General features: G+C 50.5%; 1 protein-coding gene across 1 annotated transcript in view; it reads right to left on the minus strand.

The window, feature by feature from the left end:
- The window catches only part of cul9 (cullin 9), a 62,625-nt gene that overhangs the window by 33,335 nt on the left and 11,558 nt on the right, over positions 1–17,732 (minus strand). The window contains exons 8-24 of the mRNA XM_075473956.1: positions 16,266–16,472; positions 15,735–15,933; positions 15,455–15,656; positions 13,336–13,526; positions 12,512–12,708; positions 12,204–12,352; positions 10,482–10,570; positions 10,300–10,405; positions 10,003–10,230; positions 6,418–6,508; positions 6,152–6,323; positions 5,971–6,076; positions 4,962–5,057; positions 4,659–4,834; positions 4,289–4,422; positions 2,743–2,928; positions 1,924–1,953 (exon numbers count right to left, since the gene is read on the minus strand). Coding sequence (XP_075330071.1) covers positions 1,924–1,953; positions 2,743–2,928; positions 4,289–4,422; positions 4,659–4,834; positions 4,962–5,057; positions 5,971–6,076; positions 6,152–6,323; positions 6,418–6,508; positions 10,003–10,230; positions 10,300–10,405; positions 10,482–10,570; positions 12,204–12,352; positions 12,512–12,708; positions 13,336–13,526; positions 15,455–15,656; positions 15,735–15,933; positions 16,266–16,472 — 2,559 coding nt within the window. The remainder of the gene's footprint in view (positions 1–1,923; positions 1,954–2,742; positions 2,929–4,288; positions 4,423–4,658; positions 4,835–4,961; positions 5,058–5,970; positions 6,077–6,151; positions 6,324–6,417; positions 6,509–10,002; positions 10,231–10,299; positions 10,406–10,481; positions 10,571–12,203; positions 12,353–12,511; positions 12,709–13,335; positions 13,527–15,454; positions 15,657–15,734; positions 15,934–16,265; positions 16,473–17,732) is intronic.

Genomic DNA, 17,732 nt, shown 5'->3' on the forward strand with positions numbered 1-17,732 from the left:
CAGTATGTAGTATGCAGTATGTAATATGCAGTATGTAGTATGCAGTATGTAGTATGTAATATGCAGTATGCAGTATGTAGTATGTAATATGCAGTATGCAGTATGTAATATGCAGTATGTAATATGCAGTATGTAATATGCAGTATGTAGTATGCAGTATGTTATATGCAGTATATAGTATACAGTATGTAATATGCAGTATGCAATATGCAGTATATAGTATACAGTATGTAATATGCAGTATGCAGTATGCAGTATGTAATATGCAGTATGTAATATGCAGTATATAGTATACAGTATGTAATATGCAGTATGCAGTATGCAGTATGTAATATGCAGTATATAGTATACAGTATGTAGTATGTAGTATGTAGTATGCAGTATGTAGTATGCAGTATGTAGTATGCAGTATGTAGTATGCAGTATGCAGTATGTAATATGCAGTATGTAGTATGCAGTATGTAGCATGTAGTATGCAGTATGTAATATGCAGTATGCAGTATGTAGTATGCAGTATGCAGTATGTAGCATGTAGTATGCAGTATGTAATATGCAGTATGCAGTATGTAGTATGCAGTATGCAGTATGCAGTATGTAGTATGTAGCATGTAGTATGTAGTATGCAGTATGCAGTATGTAGTATGTAGCATGTAGTATGTAGCATGCAGTATGTAGTATGCAGTATGCAGTATGTAGTATGCAGTATGCAGTATGTAGTATGTAGTATGCAGTATGCAGTATGTAGCATGTAGTATGTAGTATGCAGTATGTAGTATGTAGCATGTAGTATGTAGCATGCAGTATGTAGTATGTAGTATGCAGTATGCAGTATGTAGTATGCAGTATGCAGTATGTAGTATGTAGCATGTAGTATGTAGCATGCAGTATGTAGTATGTAGCATGTAGTATGCAGTATGTAGTATGCAGTATGCAGTATGTAGCATGTAGTATGTAGTATGCAGTATATAGTATACAGTATGTAATATGCAGTATGTAATATGCAGTATATAGTATGCAGTATGTAATATGCAGTATATAGTATACAGTATGTAGTATGCAGTATGTAGTATGCAGTATGTAATATGCAGTATATAGTATACAGTATGTAATATGCAGTATGTAATATGCAGTATGCAGTATGCAGTATGTAATATGCAGTATGTAGCATGTAGTATGCAGTATGTAGTATGTAATATGCAGTATGCAGTATGTAGTATGTAATATGCAGTATGTAGCATGTAGTATGCAGCATGTAGCATGTAGTATGCAGTATGCAGTATGTAGCATGTAGTATGCAGTATGTAGTATGCAGTATGCAGTATGTAGTATGTAGCATGTAGTATGTAGCATGCAGTATGTAGTATGTAGCATGTAGTATGCAGTATGTAGTATGCAGTATGCAGTATGTAGCATGTAGTATGTAGTATGTAGCATGTAGCATGCAGTATGCAGTATGTAGTATGCAGTATGCAGTATGTAGTATGTAGCATGCAGTATGTAGTATGCAGTATGTAGTATGTAGTATGCAGTATGCAGTATGTAGTATGTAGCATGCAGTATGCAGTATGCAGTATGTAGTATGTAGCATGCAGTATGTAGTATGTAGCATGTAGTATGTAGTATGTAGCATGTAGTATGCAGTATGCAGTATGTAGCATGTAGTATGCAGTATGCAGTATGTAGTATGTGGTTTGGAACACAGCCAGACTCAGAAACACAGAAGCCCCGCGGGTTAGTGCAGCGCCCCCTTGTGTTTGCCTGCATCAGTCAGCAGCTGAGTGGAATTAGTCATTTAGATGGAGGAATAACTTTAACAGATCAGCCAGCAGGGGGCGGCGTGGGGGCTTCCTCTCCTCATGGGGACAAATGAAATGTGCGAGCGTAAACAAACAGAAGGCAGCCTCCGGATGCAGCTCTACTTACTCTTCAGCTCTTTGCTTCTGTTGAGACCTTCTGCAAACAAAATAAACTCCTTTAGTGGTCACGCTCAAAGGGTCAAAGGTCAGATTTCAAACACACATTTCCTCTTCCCGTCAGCCGAGCCGCCGGATTAACACGTGAAGAAGAATCAATGAGAGCATGTCACTCAAAGAGCTTCTGTTCTAGGCACAAGCTGCGATCCTACTGGACCCAACCTTCAGTTACATTATTTTATCAAATACAAAATAAATAACAGATTAATCGAGACATAAATACAAATAAACCGTATTCCATTTCATTTTAAAGTGGATTTAAAGCCCCCATATTGTGTAAAACTGTTCCTAGAAGCATATATCAGGGCGTCTGAAGTCACCAGCAGGTGTAAAACTCCAGGTCGAGGGAAATGGAAGCATCTGAGAGTTATTTTCTCCTTTAGCAGCAGCTAACGCTAACAGCTTAGCTAATGAAGGTGACGTACACCAGCTTAAGGAGTTATTTGCTCCTTTAGCAGCAGCTAACGCTAACAGCTTAGCTAATGAAGGTGACGTACACCAGCTTAAGGAGTTATTTGCTCCTTTAGCAGCAGCTAACGCTAACAGCTTAGCTAATGAAGGTGACGTACACCAGCTTAAGGAGTTATTTGCTCCTTTAGCAGCAGCTAACGCTAACAGCTTAGCTAATGAAGGTGACGTACACTAACTTCTAAGGAGTTATTGCTGTTCCTTTAGGTTTACTACATGTTTCTTGCCCTGTTCTGCTGGTAGTTCATCATATCTTATCGTATTTTATAGAACCAGCCGGTTCTGATCATTTCAGACTCACTTGACTTAACGGGCGGCTTCAGCTTCTCGCAGTCGGGTCGGCTCGTGTCCACGTGAACCAGGAGGTGCGTGAGGCGTCTCACTCTGGAGTTAAAGATGGCCGCCCGGTTCTTACAGCGGCGGGCCGACCCGGTGTTATCCAGGTACTCACTGAGCAGCCAGGACAGGGGGCTGCACGCCGAGGATTCTGGGTAAACACAGGGAGTGCAAGTTAGGCATCATTTCAACCAAAGTTGAAAATTACTAAGAGATTCTTTGTTCCTCCCATCCTGAAGGGACCAACGCAGCCAATCAGAACCAAGTTTCCTGGAGCTAACAGGTCATGTTTATGTGACCGGTTAGATCTTTGCAACTGATATAAGTGACCGGATGCCCCCCCCAGGATCAGTAAAGTATCTATTTATCTATCTGTGTTTGTAACAGCTGGACTACTGTCTCTATGAGGACCAACTACACCACAGTAATGAGCACACAAACCTTCATCCAGTCTCAACTTTAGACACAACTAGAACATTTCTGAAGAAATTGGGTGCCAATCTACAGCCCGCCCTATCAACAAACCCTTTAGTTCAGTTAAAGTTGAGAGTCTGCTGTCACATATAAACTTTGAATGAGGTCTCTGTGATGTCGTATGGTTGAGTTATGAGACCTCCAAAATAGGGCAGTTTTTGTCATTTTTGGCTCCTTTAGTGCTTTTCAATCGATTTTCCCATTGAATTTTGCACCTCTGCGACGCCCAAAATGGAGAAGACAGGTCTGCTGAAGACAGCCAATGTCATTTTTATCAAGGTCCTGTTTAAAATACAGCTTTTATGGCATTTTCAAAATGGCTTAGTTTAGTGCTTTTCAATGCCTTTTCCCATTGCATTGTGGGTATTTTCAAACTTCCCCTCACTATCAGTTTAAAGGAGAAAAACAGATCAGATTAATAACATTAAGCTGTTATAACAGGGCAGCCATCTTGGCTCTGCCCACATCAGCAGTCTTAGAACAGAGCAGGCTAACAAGGCGTTGCCCTGGTAACAGGAGCAGGCTAACAAGGCGTTGCCCTGGTAACAGGAGCAGGCTAACAAGGCGTTGCCCTGGTAACAGGAGCAAGCTAACAAGGCGTTGCCCTGGTAACAGGAGCAGGCTAACAAGGCGTTGCCCCGGTAACAGGAGCAGGTGCGGCTCGTCTGTGTCTGACATGTACGCTCACTATGGCTTCTTAAAATTGCACTATAATTTTGACTGCACTCGACTGTCTCGAACAAACGGTCGCTGTTTGAAAAGTAAAAGTCGTATCTGAATAATTCTTCAACCGTCAGCGCCCCAAGAGACGGCAGAAGCCAGCGGTGTAATTTCCATTCGGCTACTATGTGTGGCTCGTTTTTTATGGCAGTTTTAAAATCAGTTTTTCAAAGAGAAAAACTTCTTCAAAGAGAAGAGGTCCAAATATATGGAGAAAAACCTGCTGCTGACTTTACAGAAGTCCCAGAGCCGTGATCATGTGACCCGGTGTGTGATCATGTGACCCGGTGTGTAATCATGTGGCCCGGTGGGCGTACCTGACAGCGTGATGCTGTGCACGATGGGGGTGATCAGAGCCTCCCAGCAGGTCCGACCCAGAGCTTCGGCGGCCTCGGCGTCCGGCAGGAAACGGTCGGCGAACATCTGCTCGTGTCTCAGAGCGCTGTTCAGCCTGCACACACACACCGATCCGTTTATTAGCTAAATACACATTAAGCAGGTGTTTATAGGTGTTAGAACCGTTTGGACCGGACCTGATGCTGGTTCTGGTCTGCTCAGGGTCAGGTGCACAGGCGGCTCAAAGCCGAGCAGAAAAGTGAATCAGTTTAAAATTCAAAACACGAGATGAAATAAGAGAGTTCTGGGTGGACTCTCAGAGCCCTGGTTCTGGTTCTGGTTCTCACGTACTTGTTGAACAGCTGGGGCAGCTGGGTCTTGTCCTCCACCACCTCCTGGCACCACGTATGGGCCTTGGTGCTGTAGAACAGGAAGGTCCGACAGCACAGCTGCTCCTTAAACACGGGCCAGAACGTCGGCTTCGGGCCCAGAACCTCGAAGCCGTGGACTCTGGTGTCGATGCCGCCCTGTGACAGAGGACGGGTCAGAACAGGACGGGTCAGAACAGGACGGGTCAGAACCAGTCAGAACAGGACGGGACGGGTCAGAACCGGTCAGAACAGGACGGGAAGCAGAGCTGAATCAGAGTCTCACCTGCTGGCATCTCTTGACCCGGATCTGGATGATGGACCAGAACCGGGTCATGTTCTCCAGCAGAACCACCCGGCTGGCGGAGGGAGCCACGTTCACCTGGGAACACAGACAGCAGAATTAGTGATGCGGGCCGACCCGCGGCGCTCTGGGCAGAACCGCAGACTCACCGCTAGGGATGGGAATTAATAAGATTTTTACGATTCCAATTCCATTTTCGATTCTACTTAATGATTCGGTTCTTTGTCGGTTCCCTTATCGATTCTCATTTGGAGAAAAAGGACAACAAACCGGTCGATTAGCATCCACTTTGTTTAGTTTAGAAGTAACACGAGTCATGACCTCACAAACCCAACAACGGTGAGGTCCACATTGGTCTATCCTGGCCTGGGTAATTTAACTCTTCCTGCTCTGGTGAAAGGAGAAGCTGGAGGTAGAGGTGAACTGGGGGTAGTACCACCAGCCTCTGGCTCTGAGCCAGTCAGGCTCTGTCTCTCATGATTTCATCTAAATGTAATGCCTGAGAAGGCATTCATTTAACCTTAACCGTTACTAACAGCAGCTTTTACAATCAGGCAAATGGTGCTAACATGATAGGCAGTGTTTGTTAGTTAGTTAGTTACCTGCAGTGTTAGCCGAGGACATGCTAACGTTGCTAAGTTCAGATTCACCAACGTTAGTCCGGAGCGGATCGAAAACGCGACATTCATTCATAGTTATTGCATGTTGGTAGTATTTCCTCCCTTTGGTGAAATATTCACTTTGCAAGTTGCCCTGTTGTCGTCTTTTTTAGGGATGTGTAACCAAACTTTCGAGCGTTTGTACCGCTTGGGCGCCATGTTTACTGTTGGCTGCGCCGGACTCGCCACACAACGCTGCGTGGTGACGTCATTCGCGCCCACTGGAATCGATAAGGGAATCGTTTGCAAAATCGCCAAACGATTCCAAAGAATTGAAACAATGGGAACCGGTTCTCAACAAGAACCGGTTTTCGATTCCCATCCCTACTCACCGTGTTGAGCTCCGTGTTGATGTTGGTCGGATCGTCTCCGCCCAGAACCAGGACCCGGGCCGGCATGTAGCTGGAGTCCTCGCTGGCCACCACAATGGCGAGTTGCCTGAGCAGAGACAGGACACGGCGTCAGCGCCACACGGCGTCGGGCTAACCACAGGAAGGCCGAGGCCCCGCCTACCTGATGACGACGCCTTTGTGCATGTAGATGTTGATGAAGTGCGAGCCGGTACAGCCGTTGGACTCCCAGTAGGTTTTGGGGTTCTTGTCGGTCAGTTTGTTGGCTCGATGGTGATTGGACGACACCTCCACCTTCTCCCAGCACTTGTCCTCCTTCAGCTCCACGCTGGAGCCTGAGACAGCGGCGGTTACCAGCGGTTACCAACGGTTACCAACAGTTACCAACGGCGGGGACGTCACAGACGTCTCAGGACAGAACACACTCACCTTGGCACAGGTTCCTGAGGAAGACGTCGAAGAAGGGGATGTTGATCGGCTGGTGGCTCCGGCGGTGCTCCTCGATCTGACCCAACACCATCTGACAGGAAGCAGGAAACAGGAGGCAGGAAACAGGAGGCAGGAAGCAGGAAGCAGGAAGCAAGAAGAAGGAAGCAGGAGGAAGCAGGAAGCAGGAAGCAGGAAACAGGAGGAAGCAGGAAATAGGAGGCAGGAAACAGGAGGCAGGAAGCAGGAAGCAGGAAGCAAGAAGAAGGAAGCAGGAAACAGGAAGCAGGAGGAAGCAGGAAGCAGGAAACAGGAGGCAGGAAACAGGAGGCAGGAAACAGGAGGCAGGAAACAGGAGGCAGGAAACAGGAGGCAGGAAGCAGGAAGCAGGAAGCAGGAAACAGGAGGCAGGAAACAGGAGGCAGGAAACAGGAGGCAGGAAACAGGAGGCAGGAAACAGGAGGCAGGAAGCAGGAAACAGGAAGCAGGAGGAAGCAGGAAGCAGGAAACAGGAAGCAGGAGGAAGCAGGAATCAGGAAACAGGAGGCAGGAAACAGGAGGCAGGAAGCAGGAGGAAGCAGGAAGCAGGAAACAGGAAGCAGGAGGAAGCAGGAATCAGGAAACAGGAGGCAGGAAGCAGGAAACAGGAAGCAGGAGGAAGCAGAAAGCAGGAAACAGGAGGCAGGAAACAGGAGGCAGGAAGCAGGAAACAGGAGGCAGGAAGCAGGAAGCAGGAGGAAGCAGGAAGCAGGAAACAGGAGGCAGGAAACAGGAGGCAGGAAACAGGAGGCAGGAAGCAGGAGGAAGCAGGAAGCAGGAAACAGGAGGCAGGAAACAGGAGGCAGGAAACAGGAGGCAGGAAGCAGGAGGCAGGAAGCAGGAAGCAGGAAACAGGAGGCAGGAAACAGGAGGCAGGAAACAGGAGGCAGGAAACAGGAGGCAGGAAGCAGGAAGAAGCAGGAAGCAGGAAACAGGAAGCAGGAGGAAGCAGGAATCAGGAAACAGGAGGCAGGAAGCAGGAAACAGGAAGCAGGAGGAAGCAGAAAGCAGGAAACAGGAGGCAGGAAACAGGAGGCAGGAAGCAGGAAACAGGAGGCAGGAAGCAGGAAGCAGGAGGAAGCAGGAAGCAGGAAACAGGAGGCAGGAAACAGGAGGCAGGAAACAGGAGGCAGGAAGCAGGAGGAAGCAGGAAGCAGGAAACAGGAGGCAGGAAACAGGAGGCAGGAAACAGGAGGCAGGAAGCAGGAGGAAGCAGGAAGCAGGAAACAGGAGGCAGGAAACAGGAGGCAGGAAACAGGAGGCAGGAAGCAGGAGGCAGGAAGCAGGAAGCAGGAAACAGGAGGCAGGAAACAGGAGGCAGGAAACAGGAGGCAGGAAACAGGAGGCAGGAAGCAGGAAGAAGCAGGAAGCAGGAAGAAGAAGGAAGCAGGAAACAGGAAGCAAGAAGAAGGAAGCAGGAAACAGGAAACAGGAAGCAAGAAGAAGGAAGCAGGAAACAGGAAACAGGAAGCAAGAAGAAGGAAGCAGGAAACAGGAAGCAGGAAACAGGAAGCAAGAAGGAAGCAGGACACAGGAAACAGGAAGCAGGAGGCATGAAACAGGAAACAGGAAAAAGAAAGCAGGAAGCCGGAAGCCGGAAGGAAGAAGCAGGAAACAGGAAACAGAGCTGTGATTTATTTCAGAACCTCTATGGAACCACAATCCGGTAATATAGTTACTCTGGATGGTATTTCCTCAGCTTCTGGTCCTACAGTGAGGAACCTTTGAGTTATTTCTGACCAGGATCTGTCTTCTGATTCGCATATAAAACAGGTTTCTAGGACTGCCTTCTTCCACCTTTGTAATATTGTCCATAAAAATTATGAACAGAATCGGTGACAAAGGGCAGCCCTGACGGAGTCCAACCCTCAGAGGAAACATGTCCGACTTACTGCCGGCAATGCGGACCAAACTCTGACACCGGTCATACAGAGACCGAACAGCCCATATCAAGGAGTCCGGCACTCCATACTCCCGGAGCACCCCCCACAAGAGTCCCCGAGGGACACGGTCGAACGCCTTCTCCAAGTCCACAAAACACATATAGACCGGTTGGGCGAACTCCCATGCTCCCTCCAGGATCCTGCGGAGGGTGTAGAGCTGGTCCACTGTTCCACGGCCAGGACGAAAACCACACTGCACCTCCTGAATCCCAGATTCGACTATCCGGCGGATCCTCCTCTCCAGTACCCCCGAATAGACCTTACCAGGGAGGCTGAGGAGTGTGATCCCCCTATAGTTGGAACACACCCTCCGGTCCCCCTTTTTAAAGAGGGGGACCACCACCCCGGTCTGCCAGTCCAGAGGCACTGCCCCCGATGTCCACGCGATGCTGCAGAGGCGTGTCAACCAAGACAGCCCCACAACATCCAGAGCCTTGAGGAACTCAGGACGGACCCCATCCATCCCCGGGGCCACCGAGGAGCTTTTTGACCACCTCGGCGACCTCAGCCCCAGAAATGGGAGGCCCCACGTCCGAGCTCCCCAACTCTGCTTCCTCATCGGAAGGCGTGTCGGTAGGATTGAGGAGGCCCTCGAAGTATTCCCCTCACCGACTCACGACGTCCCTAGTTGAGGTCAGCAGAGCCCCGCCCCCACCATACACGGTGTTGACGGTGCACCGCTTTCCCCCGAGCCGCCAGATGGCGGACCAGAATCTCTTCGAGGCCGTCCGGAAATCGTTCTCCATGGCCTCCCCGAACTCCTCCCAAGCCCGAGTTTTTGCCTCAGCAACTGCCGAGGCCGCGTTCCCCTTGGCCTGTCGGTACCCATCAGCTGCTTCCAGAGTCCCACTGGCCAAAAAGGTCCGATAGGACTCCTTCTTCAGCTTGACGGCCTCCCTCACCACTGGTGTCCCAGCCGGTCAGACCTGGCAGGCCCAAACGTATTGTGAGGGTCTGCTGGGAACGTCTGGCGGAATCCCCTGTAAGGAGGATTTTCAACTCCCACCTCCGGCAGAGCTTCAACCATGTCCCGGGGGAGGTGGGGGACATTGAGTCCGAATGGGCCATGTTACAGCTGCCAGTTTGGCTTCAGGAAGCAAAGAAAAGTTATTCCTCGATATCTATCATTTTATGGTCCAGCCCTACTCGCACCTAATCCTGGCAGCTTACTTCATGATATCATTTCATTCACTGTTTTCAGTTCCTAGAGGTTCTACATATGTTCTGCAGATGTTCTGAGAGGTTCTACAGATGTTCTGCAGATGTTCTGAGAGGTTCTACAGATGTTCTGAGAGGCTCTACAGATGTTCTGAGAGGTTCTACAGATGTTCTGAGAGGTTCTACAGAGGTTCTACAGATGTTCTGCAGATGTTCTGAGAGGTTCTACAGAGGTTCTGGAGGTCCTCCATGGCCCTACTCTGGACTTCCTTTAGAGACTTTCTAATCTTCCCCCAAATTGAAACCACAGAGGTGGTCAGAGGTCCCGCTAACTCAGGTGAACAACAACATGTCTGACAGTCTGGACCTCAGGTTCTGGACCTCAGGTTCTGGACCTCAGGTTCTGGACCTCAGGTTCTGGACCTCAGGTTCGTGTGCGGGTCGGTACCTGGATGCAGCCCGCCAGGACGCTGGTGGTCATCTTCTTGTAGAGGCTGGCGTACTTCTCGCAGTCGGTGATGAGGTCCCGGAGCTCGGTGACCAGCAGCAGGTTGGTGCTGTGTTTGTCCAGAGCCTTCACCAGAGCCTCTTTGGTGCCCAGCCGGCACATGACCACGGCGTAGTCTTTGTTCAGGGACGCCAGCCGGTACAGGAAGCGGATGAACATCTGCACCACCTGCGGAGGACAGCTGGGGTTAACGTGCGTCTGCAGGCGGAGGTTCTGACTGCCGGAGCGCGTGCGGACCTCTCTGTCGTTGATGAAGGCCGTCATGGTGGACAGGCAGGGCTCGATGCTCTCGTGCCACGGCAGCTCGTCCTCCTCGTAGTTGTCCAGGAACTTGTTGAGGATCCTGTGGGGACAAACGGCCAATCAGATGGGCTGCGTCACCATGGCAACAACATTACGAGGATAGAGGTCTGAGGTACCTGAGGATGGAGAGCTGAATGGCCCGGTCGGCGCGGTGCTGCTCCATCAGGCGGACAAGGTCCTGGTAGGTGTCCCGACTGTGAGTCACCTGAACAAAGAGACACGGACAGGTGAGAGCCGAGCCGACTAAGGGCCAAACACTTCCTGTTAGCTGCGTGAGCTAACGCTTCCTGTTAGCTGCGTGAGCTAACGCTTCCTGTTAGCTGCATGAGCTAACGCCCAATCAAACTAACAGAAACATAGCACTGTGACTCATCAGTTTTAAATAATTTCAGACCCATCTCAAATTTACCATTCCTTAGTAAAATCCTAGAAAAAGTCGTGTTTGCACAAGTAAATTAATTTTTTTTTAAATAATGAGGTGTTTGATAAATTCCAATCAGGTTTCAGATCAGGTCACAGCACTGAAACAGCTCTGGTCAGAATAGTAAATGATCTCAGAGTTAATGCGGATAGAAACCAGGTATCTGTCCACCTTCTCTTAGATCTCAGTGCAGCTTTTGACACAGTAGACCTCGACATTCTTATAGATCAACTTGAAAATTGGGTAGGCCTTTCGGCAACAGTCCTACAGTGGTTCAAATCGTATCTTAGAGGCAGAAGGTTCTTTATTAGTCTGGCCGAGCATAGATCCAATGTTTATGATATAAATTATGGTGTTCCTCAAGGTTCAGTACTGGGTCCTCTACTGTTCTCTCGATATGCTACCATTAGGACACATTATTAAAATAACATGGAGTCAGTTATCATAGCTATGCAGATGACACGCAAATCTATGATACAAGTGCTCTAATCAAACTACCATCCTGCTTGAACAGCATCACTGAACCACATTGGAAATTTGTCTATACAAGTGAAGGATGAAATTAGAAATCTGGGTGTAATTCTAGACTCCAAATTAACTTTTAAACCTCACATTGGAAATGTTACAAGAACAGCATTCTATCACTTACGAAATATTACACGGGTTAGACCATTCCTCAAACAGAAGGATGCTGAGAAACTGATCCATGCTTTTGTTTTCTCACGACTTGACTACTGTAATGCGCTATTTACTGGGCTCCCAAAATCTACTACTGACAGATTACAGCTTGTTCAGAATGCTAACCCGCACTAAAGAGAGAGAACACATCACACCTGTTCTAGCTTCACTACACTGGCTCCCTGTGTCTTTTAGAATAGATTTTAAGATTCTCTTATTGGTTTTTAAATATCTAAATAGATTAGCACCTCCGTACATTTCAGAACTACTCACAGAATATGTTCCAAATCGAGCTCTAAGATCATCAGGTGCTACTTTATTAAATATTCCTAAAATGAAATATAAAAAGACGGGTGAAGCTGCTTTCTGTTTTTATGCACCAAAAATCTGGAACTCTCTACCAGTGTATATTCGTCAGTCAACAGATATTACAAACTTTAAAAAGCAGCTAAAAACACATCTATACACCCTCGCCTTCTACTAGTTTTATGGATTCTATTATTATTACTATTTGTTGTTTCTCTATTGTGCTCTATTTTGTTGTTGTTCCACTTTATTTACTTTGTATATTGATCTTATTTGTAAAGCGCTTTGAGCTACATTCTATGTATTTTATGTTCTCTGCTCAAGCTGCTGCCCCCGCGACCCGATCCCCGGACAAGCGGAAGATAATGGATGGATGGATGGATTTATGTATGAAAGGTGCTATATAAATAAATGATTATTATTATTATATTACCTGGCTGCGCTCCTCCTCCAGCTGAGCGGCGTCGTCACACAGCAGCTGCTCCAGCGTCTGGATCACCTCTTTGGTCACCGTCGGCTCCTTCAGACTCACCACCAACATCTGCAGCTCCGTGTCCTTTAAGTCCAGCTGTTCCTGGCACTCTGCACGCCACACGCACGCCACACGCACGCCACACGCACGCCACACGCACGCCACACGCACGCCACACGCACGCCACACGCACGCCACACAGACACGTTTCAGTGAGCGCACGGCCTCGGGCCGAACACCAGCGGGTGGAGCAGATGTGCTGAACATACCTTTGCTCTCCAGCTTGTGCACCATTGAGATGTGGTTGAGGGCGATGATGGCGAGCATGGTCTCGGCCGTGGACAGCGTCAGACACTTCTTGAGGACGGCGGTGACGCTGCACGCCACCAGCTGCTCTGCCAGGCTCTTGTGGCTGGAGATGAGCATGATGATGACCAGCAGCCCGTTCCGCACCGACGGCACGCAGCTGCACAGAGAACCCAGGGTCAGCACGCCGTCAGGGTTAGGGGACAAGGGACAAGGTTAGGGGACAAGGGACAAGGTTAGGTGACAGGGTTAGGGGACAAGGTTAGGGGACAAGGGACAAGGTTAGGGGACAAGGTTAGGGGACAAGGGACAAGGTTAGATGACAAGGTTAGGGGACAAGGGACAAGGTTAGGGACCAGGGTTAGGGGAAAAGGTTAGGGGACAGGGGACAGGGGACAGGGTTAGGAGACAGGGGACAGGGTTAGGGGACAAGGTTAGCGGACAAGGGACAAGGTTAGATGACAAGGTTAGGGGACAAGGGACAAGGTTAGGGACCAGGGTTAGGGGAAAAGGTTAGGGGACAGGGGACAGGGTTAGGAGACAGGGGACAGGGTTAGGGGACAAGGTTAGCGGACAAGGGACAAGGTTAGGGGACAAGGGACAAGGTTAGGGGACAAGGTTAGGGGACAAGGGACAAGGTTAGATGACAAGGTTAGGGGACAAGGGACAAGGTTAGGGACCAGGGTTAGGGGAAAAGGTTAGGGGACAGGGGACAGGGTTAGGGAACAAGGTTAGGGGTCAGCACGCGGGCGCCACAGACCCCAGCAGAGCCGCGGGCGCCACTTACCCTTTGGTTTTCAGCATCAGCTCGATGGCGGAGGGGATGGCGCCCAGCAAGCCTTTGGAGCCTTCGGGCGTGGCCGAGCCGATGCTGGCGAAGATCTCCAGCATCATCTGCGTGCCGGACTCGGACAGCGGCAGGCTGCTGCCCACGCTGCGCAGGTCGTGTTTGCTGGCGCCCGTGATGACCTTCAGCGTCTGCGAGGAAGAGGAGCGTCAAACACAGAACCAACAGCAGAACCCGGTCAGAGCTAACGGCCAAACGCTTCCTGTTAGCTGCATGAGCTAACGGCCAAACGCTTCCTGTTAGCTGCATGAGATATCGGCCAAACGCTTCCTGTTAGCTGCATGAGCTAACGGCCAAACGCTTCCTGTTACCTGCATGAGCTAACGGCCAAACGCTTCCTGTTAGCTGCATGAGCTATCGGCCAAACGCTTCCTGTTAGCTGCATGAGCTAACGGCCAAACGCTTCCTGTTACCTGCATGAGCTAACGGCCAAACGCTTCCTGTTAGCTGCATGAGCTAACGACCAAACGCTTCCTGTTAGCTGCATGAGCTAACGGCCAAACGCTTCCTGTTAGCTGCATGAGCTAACGGCCAAACGCTTCCTGTTAGCTGCATGAGCTAACGGCCAAACGCTTCCTGTTAGCTGCATGAGCTAACGACCAAACGCTTCCTGTTAGCTGCATGAGCTAAGGGCCAAACGCTTCCTGTTACCTGCATGAGCTAACGGCCAAACGCTACCTGTTAGCTGCATGAGCTAAGGGCCAAACGCTTCCTGTTAGCTGCATGAGCTAACGGCAAACGCTTCCTGTTAGCTAACGGCCAAACGCTTCCTGTTACCTGCATGAGCTAAGGGCCAAACGCTTCCTGTTAGCTGCATGAGCTAAGGGCCAAACGCTTCCTGTTAGCTGCATGAGCTAAGGGCCAAACGCTTCCTGTTAGCTGCATGAGCTAACGGCCAAACGCTTCCTGTTAGCTGCATGAGCTAAGGGCCAAACGCTTCCTGTTAGCTGCATGAGCTAAGGGCCAAACGCTTCCTGTTAGCTGCATGAGCTAAGGGCCAAACGCTTCCTGTTAGCTGCATGAGCTAACGGCCAAACGCTTCCTGTTAGCTGCATGAGCTAACAGCCAAACGCTTCCTGTTAGCTGCATGAGCTAAAAGCCAAACGCTTCCTGTTAGCTGCATGAGCTAAAAGCCAAACGCTTCCTGTTAGCTGCATGAGCTAAAAGCCAAACGCTTCCTGTTAGCTGCATGAGCTATCGGCCAAACGCTTCCTGTTACCTGCATGAGCTAACGGCCAAACGCTTCCTGTTAGCTGCATGAGCTATCGGCCAAACGCTTCCTGTTAGCTGCATGAGCTAACGGCCAAACGCTTCCTGTTACCTGCATGAGCTAACGGCCAAACGCTTCCTGTTAGCTGCATGAGCTAACGACCAAACGCTTCCTGTTAGCTGCATGAGCTAACGGCCAAACGCTTCCTGTTAGCTGCATGAGCTAACGGCCAAACGCTTCCTGTTAGCTGCATGAGCTAACGGCCAAACGCTTCCTGTTAGCTGCATGAGCTAACGGCCAAACGCTTCCTGTTAGCTGCATGAGCTAACGACCAAACGCTTCCTGTTAGCTGCATGAGCTAACGGCCAAACGCTTCCTGTTACCTGCATGAGCTAACGGCCAAACGCTTCCTGTTAGCTGCATGAGCTAAGGGCCAAACGCTTCCTGTTAGCTGCATGAGCTAACGGCAAACGCTTCCTGTTAGCTAACGGCCAAACGCTTCCTGTTACCTGCATGAGCTAAGGGCCAAACGCTTCCTGTTAGCTGCATGAGCTAAGGGCCAAACGCTTCCTGTTAGCTGCATGAGCTAACGGCCAAACGCTTCCTGTTAGCTGCATGAGCTAAGGGCCAAACGCTTCCTGTTAGCTGCATGAGCTAAGGGCCAAACGCTTCCTGTTAGCTGCATGAGCTAACGGCCAAACGCTTCCTGTTAGCTGCATGAGCTAACAGCCAAACGCTTCCTGTTAGCTGCATGAGCTAAAAGCCAAACGCTTCCTGTTAGCTGCATGAGCTAAAAGCCAAACGCTTCCTGTTAGCTGCATAACCCGGTCAGAGCGGTTGGATGCTCACCGCCAGCGCCAGCTGCTGCACGTGGGTGACGGAGCAGAACTCCTGCATGCAGGACAGGACGGCCTTGACTCCGCCCTCGGTGGCGAAGGACACCCTCCACTCGTACCTCAGCATCAGGAGGTGCGTGAGCCTCAGCGAGCTGACCACCACGTCCTTACAGGACGAGCCCAGCAGCTCCACCAGCAGCTTCAGGACCTTGTCCCTGTTGGAGGAAGAACACCACAGGTTCAGGTTCAGGTTCTGGTTCCGGTTCCGGTTCCGCCCCCTTCCTGAAACTCACCGCACGGTCTGGGCCGAGTCGCTCCTCATGGAGTTCTTCTCCTGGCCGCTCTTCTCCTCCAGCAGGCGGGTGATGAAGAGGACGGCGGCGAGCTGCTGGGCCTGGTCTGAGCCCGCCCCCCCCTTCTTCAGGATGTCCACCACCTCCCCCAGCTTCTCCAGCAGCGTCTTCTTCCCCTGGACGCGCGGGTTGTTGAACACTAAGGGGACAAGGGAGAGAGACGCAGACGTTACACCGACAGGCTGAATCTGTTGGGTCCTGGCCCACACCCGGCCCACACCCGGCCCACCTCCGGCCCACACCCGGCCCACCTCCGACCCACACCCGGCCCACCTCCGACCCACACCCGGCCCACACCCGACCCACCTCCGACCCACACCCGGCCCACCTCCGACCCACACCCGGCCCACACCCGACCCACCTCCGGCCCACACCCGGCCCACCTCCGACCCACACCCGGCCCACACCCGACCCACCTCCGGCCCACACCCGGCCCACACCCGGCCCACACCCGGCCCACACCCGGCCCACCTTTCATCTTGTCCTCCAGGTCGTCGGGGTACTTGCTGTCGTCCTCGGTGGGCAGCTCGCTCTCGGTCTCCGAGCCCCCGCAGCCGGAGTCCAGGGGAAGCTCCTTCTTGGCCTTCTTGGAGACGGAGCCCATGGCTGAGGACGAGGAGGCGGAGCCTGAGGAGGAGCAGAGGCTCGGGGCTCCTCCCCCTCCCAGAGAGCTCTCAGCTGTGGAACAAAGCGCAGTCAGACCCCGCCTCCGGGCACAGAAAGCTTCGGAAAGCTTCGGAAAGCTTCGGAAAGCTTCAAAAAAACTTCAGAAAGCTTCAGAAAGGCTTCAGAAGGCTTCGGAAGGCTTCAGAAAGCTTCGGAAAGGCTTCAGAAATCTTCGGAAAGGCTTCAGAAAGCTTCAGAAAGGCTTCAGAAAGCTTCAGAAAGGCTTCGGAAGGCTTCGGAAGGCTTCAGAAAGCTTCGGAAGGCTTCGGAAGGCTTCCGAAAGCTTCAGAAAGGCTTCCGAAAGCCTCAGAAAGCTTCAGAAAGCTTCAGAAAGCTTCAGAAAGCTTCAGAAAGGCTTCAGAAAGCTTCAGAAAGGCTTCAGAAAGCTTCAGAAAGGCTTCAGAAAGGCTTCAGAAAGGCTTCAGAAAGCTTCGGAAAGGCTTCGGAAAGGCTTCAAAAAAACTTCAGAAAGCTTCAGAAAGGCTTCAGAAAGGCTTCGGAAAGCTTCGGAAGGCTTCGGAAGGCTTCGGAAGGGCTTCAGAAAGCTTCGGAAAGGCTTCAGAAAGCTTCAGAAAGCTTCGGAAAGGCTTCAGAAAGCTTCAGAAAGCTTCAGAAAGGCTTCGGAAGGCTTCGGAAAGGCTTCAAAAAAGCTTCAGAAAGCTTCGGAAAGCTTCGGAAGGCTTCGGAAGGCTTCGGAAGGCTTCGGAGGGCTTCAGAAGGCTTCGGAAGGCTTCGGAAAGGCTTCAAAAAAGCTTCAGAAAGCTTCAGAAAGGCTTCGGAAGGCTTCGGAAGGCTTCGGAAGGCTTCGGAGGGCTTCAGAAGGCTTCGGAAGGCTTCGGAAGGCTTCGGAGGGCTTCGGAAGGCTTCGGAAGGCTTCGGAAAGGCTTCAAAAAAGCTTCAAAAAAGCTTCAGAAAGCTTCAGAAAGGCTTCGGAAGGCTTCAGAAAGGCTTCGGAAGGCTTCGGAGGGCTTCGGAAAGCTTCGGAAGGCTTCGGAAGGCTTCGGAAAGCTTCGGAAGGGCTTCAAAAAAGCTTCAAAAAAGCTTCAGAAAGCTTCAGAAAGGCTTCGGATGGCTTCAGAAAGGCTTCGGAAGGCTTCAGAAAGGCTTCGGAAGGCTTCAGAAAGGCTTCGGAAGGCTTCAGAAAGGCTTCGGAAGGCTTCAGAAAGGCTTCGGAAGGCTTCAGAAAGGCTTCGGAAGGCTTCAGAAAGGCTTCGGAAGGCTTCAGAAAGGCTTCGGAAGGCTTCAGAAAGGCTTCGGAAGGCTTCAGAAAGG

The sequence above is a fragment of the Odontesthes bonariensis genome, chromosome 2 (genome assembly GCF_027942865.1).
Source record: "Odontesthes bonariensis isolate fOdoBon6 chromosome 2, fOdoBon6.hap1, whole genome shotgun sequence".
NCBI lineage: Eukaryota > Metazoa > Chordata > Actinopteri > Atheriniformes > Atherinopsidae > Odontesthes > Odontesthes bonariensis.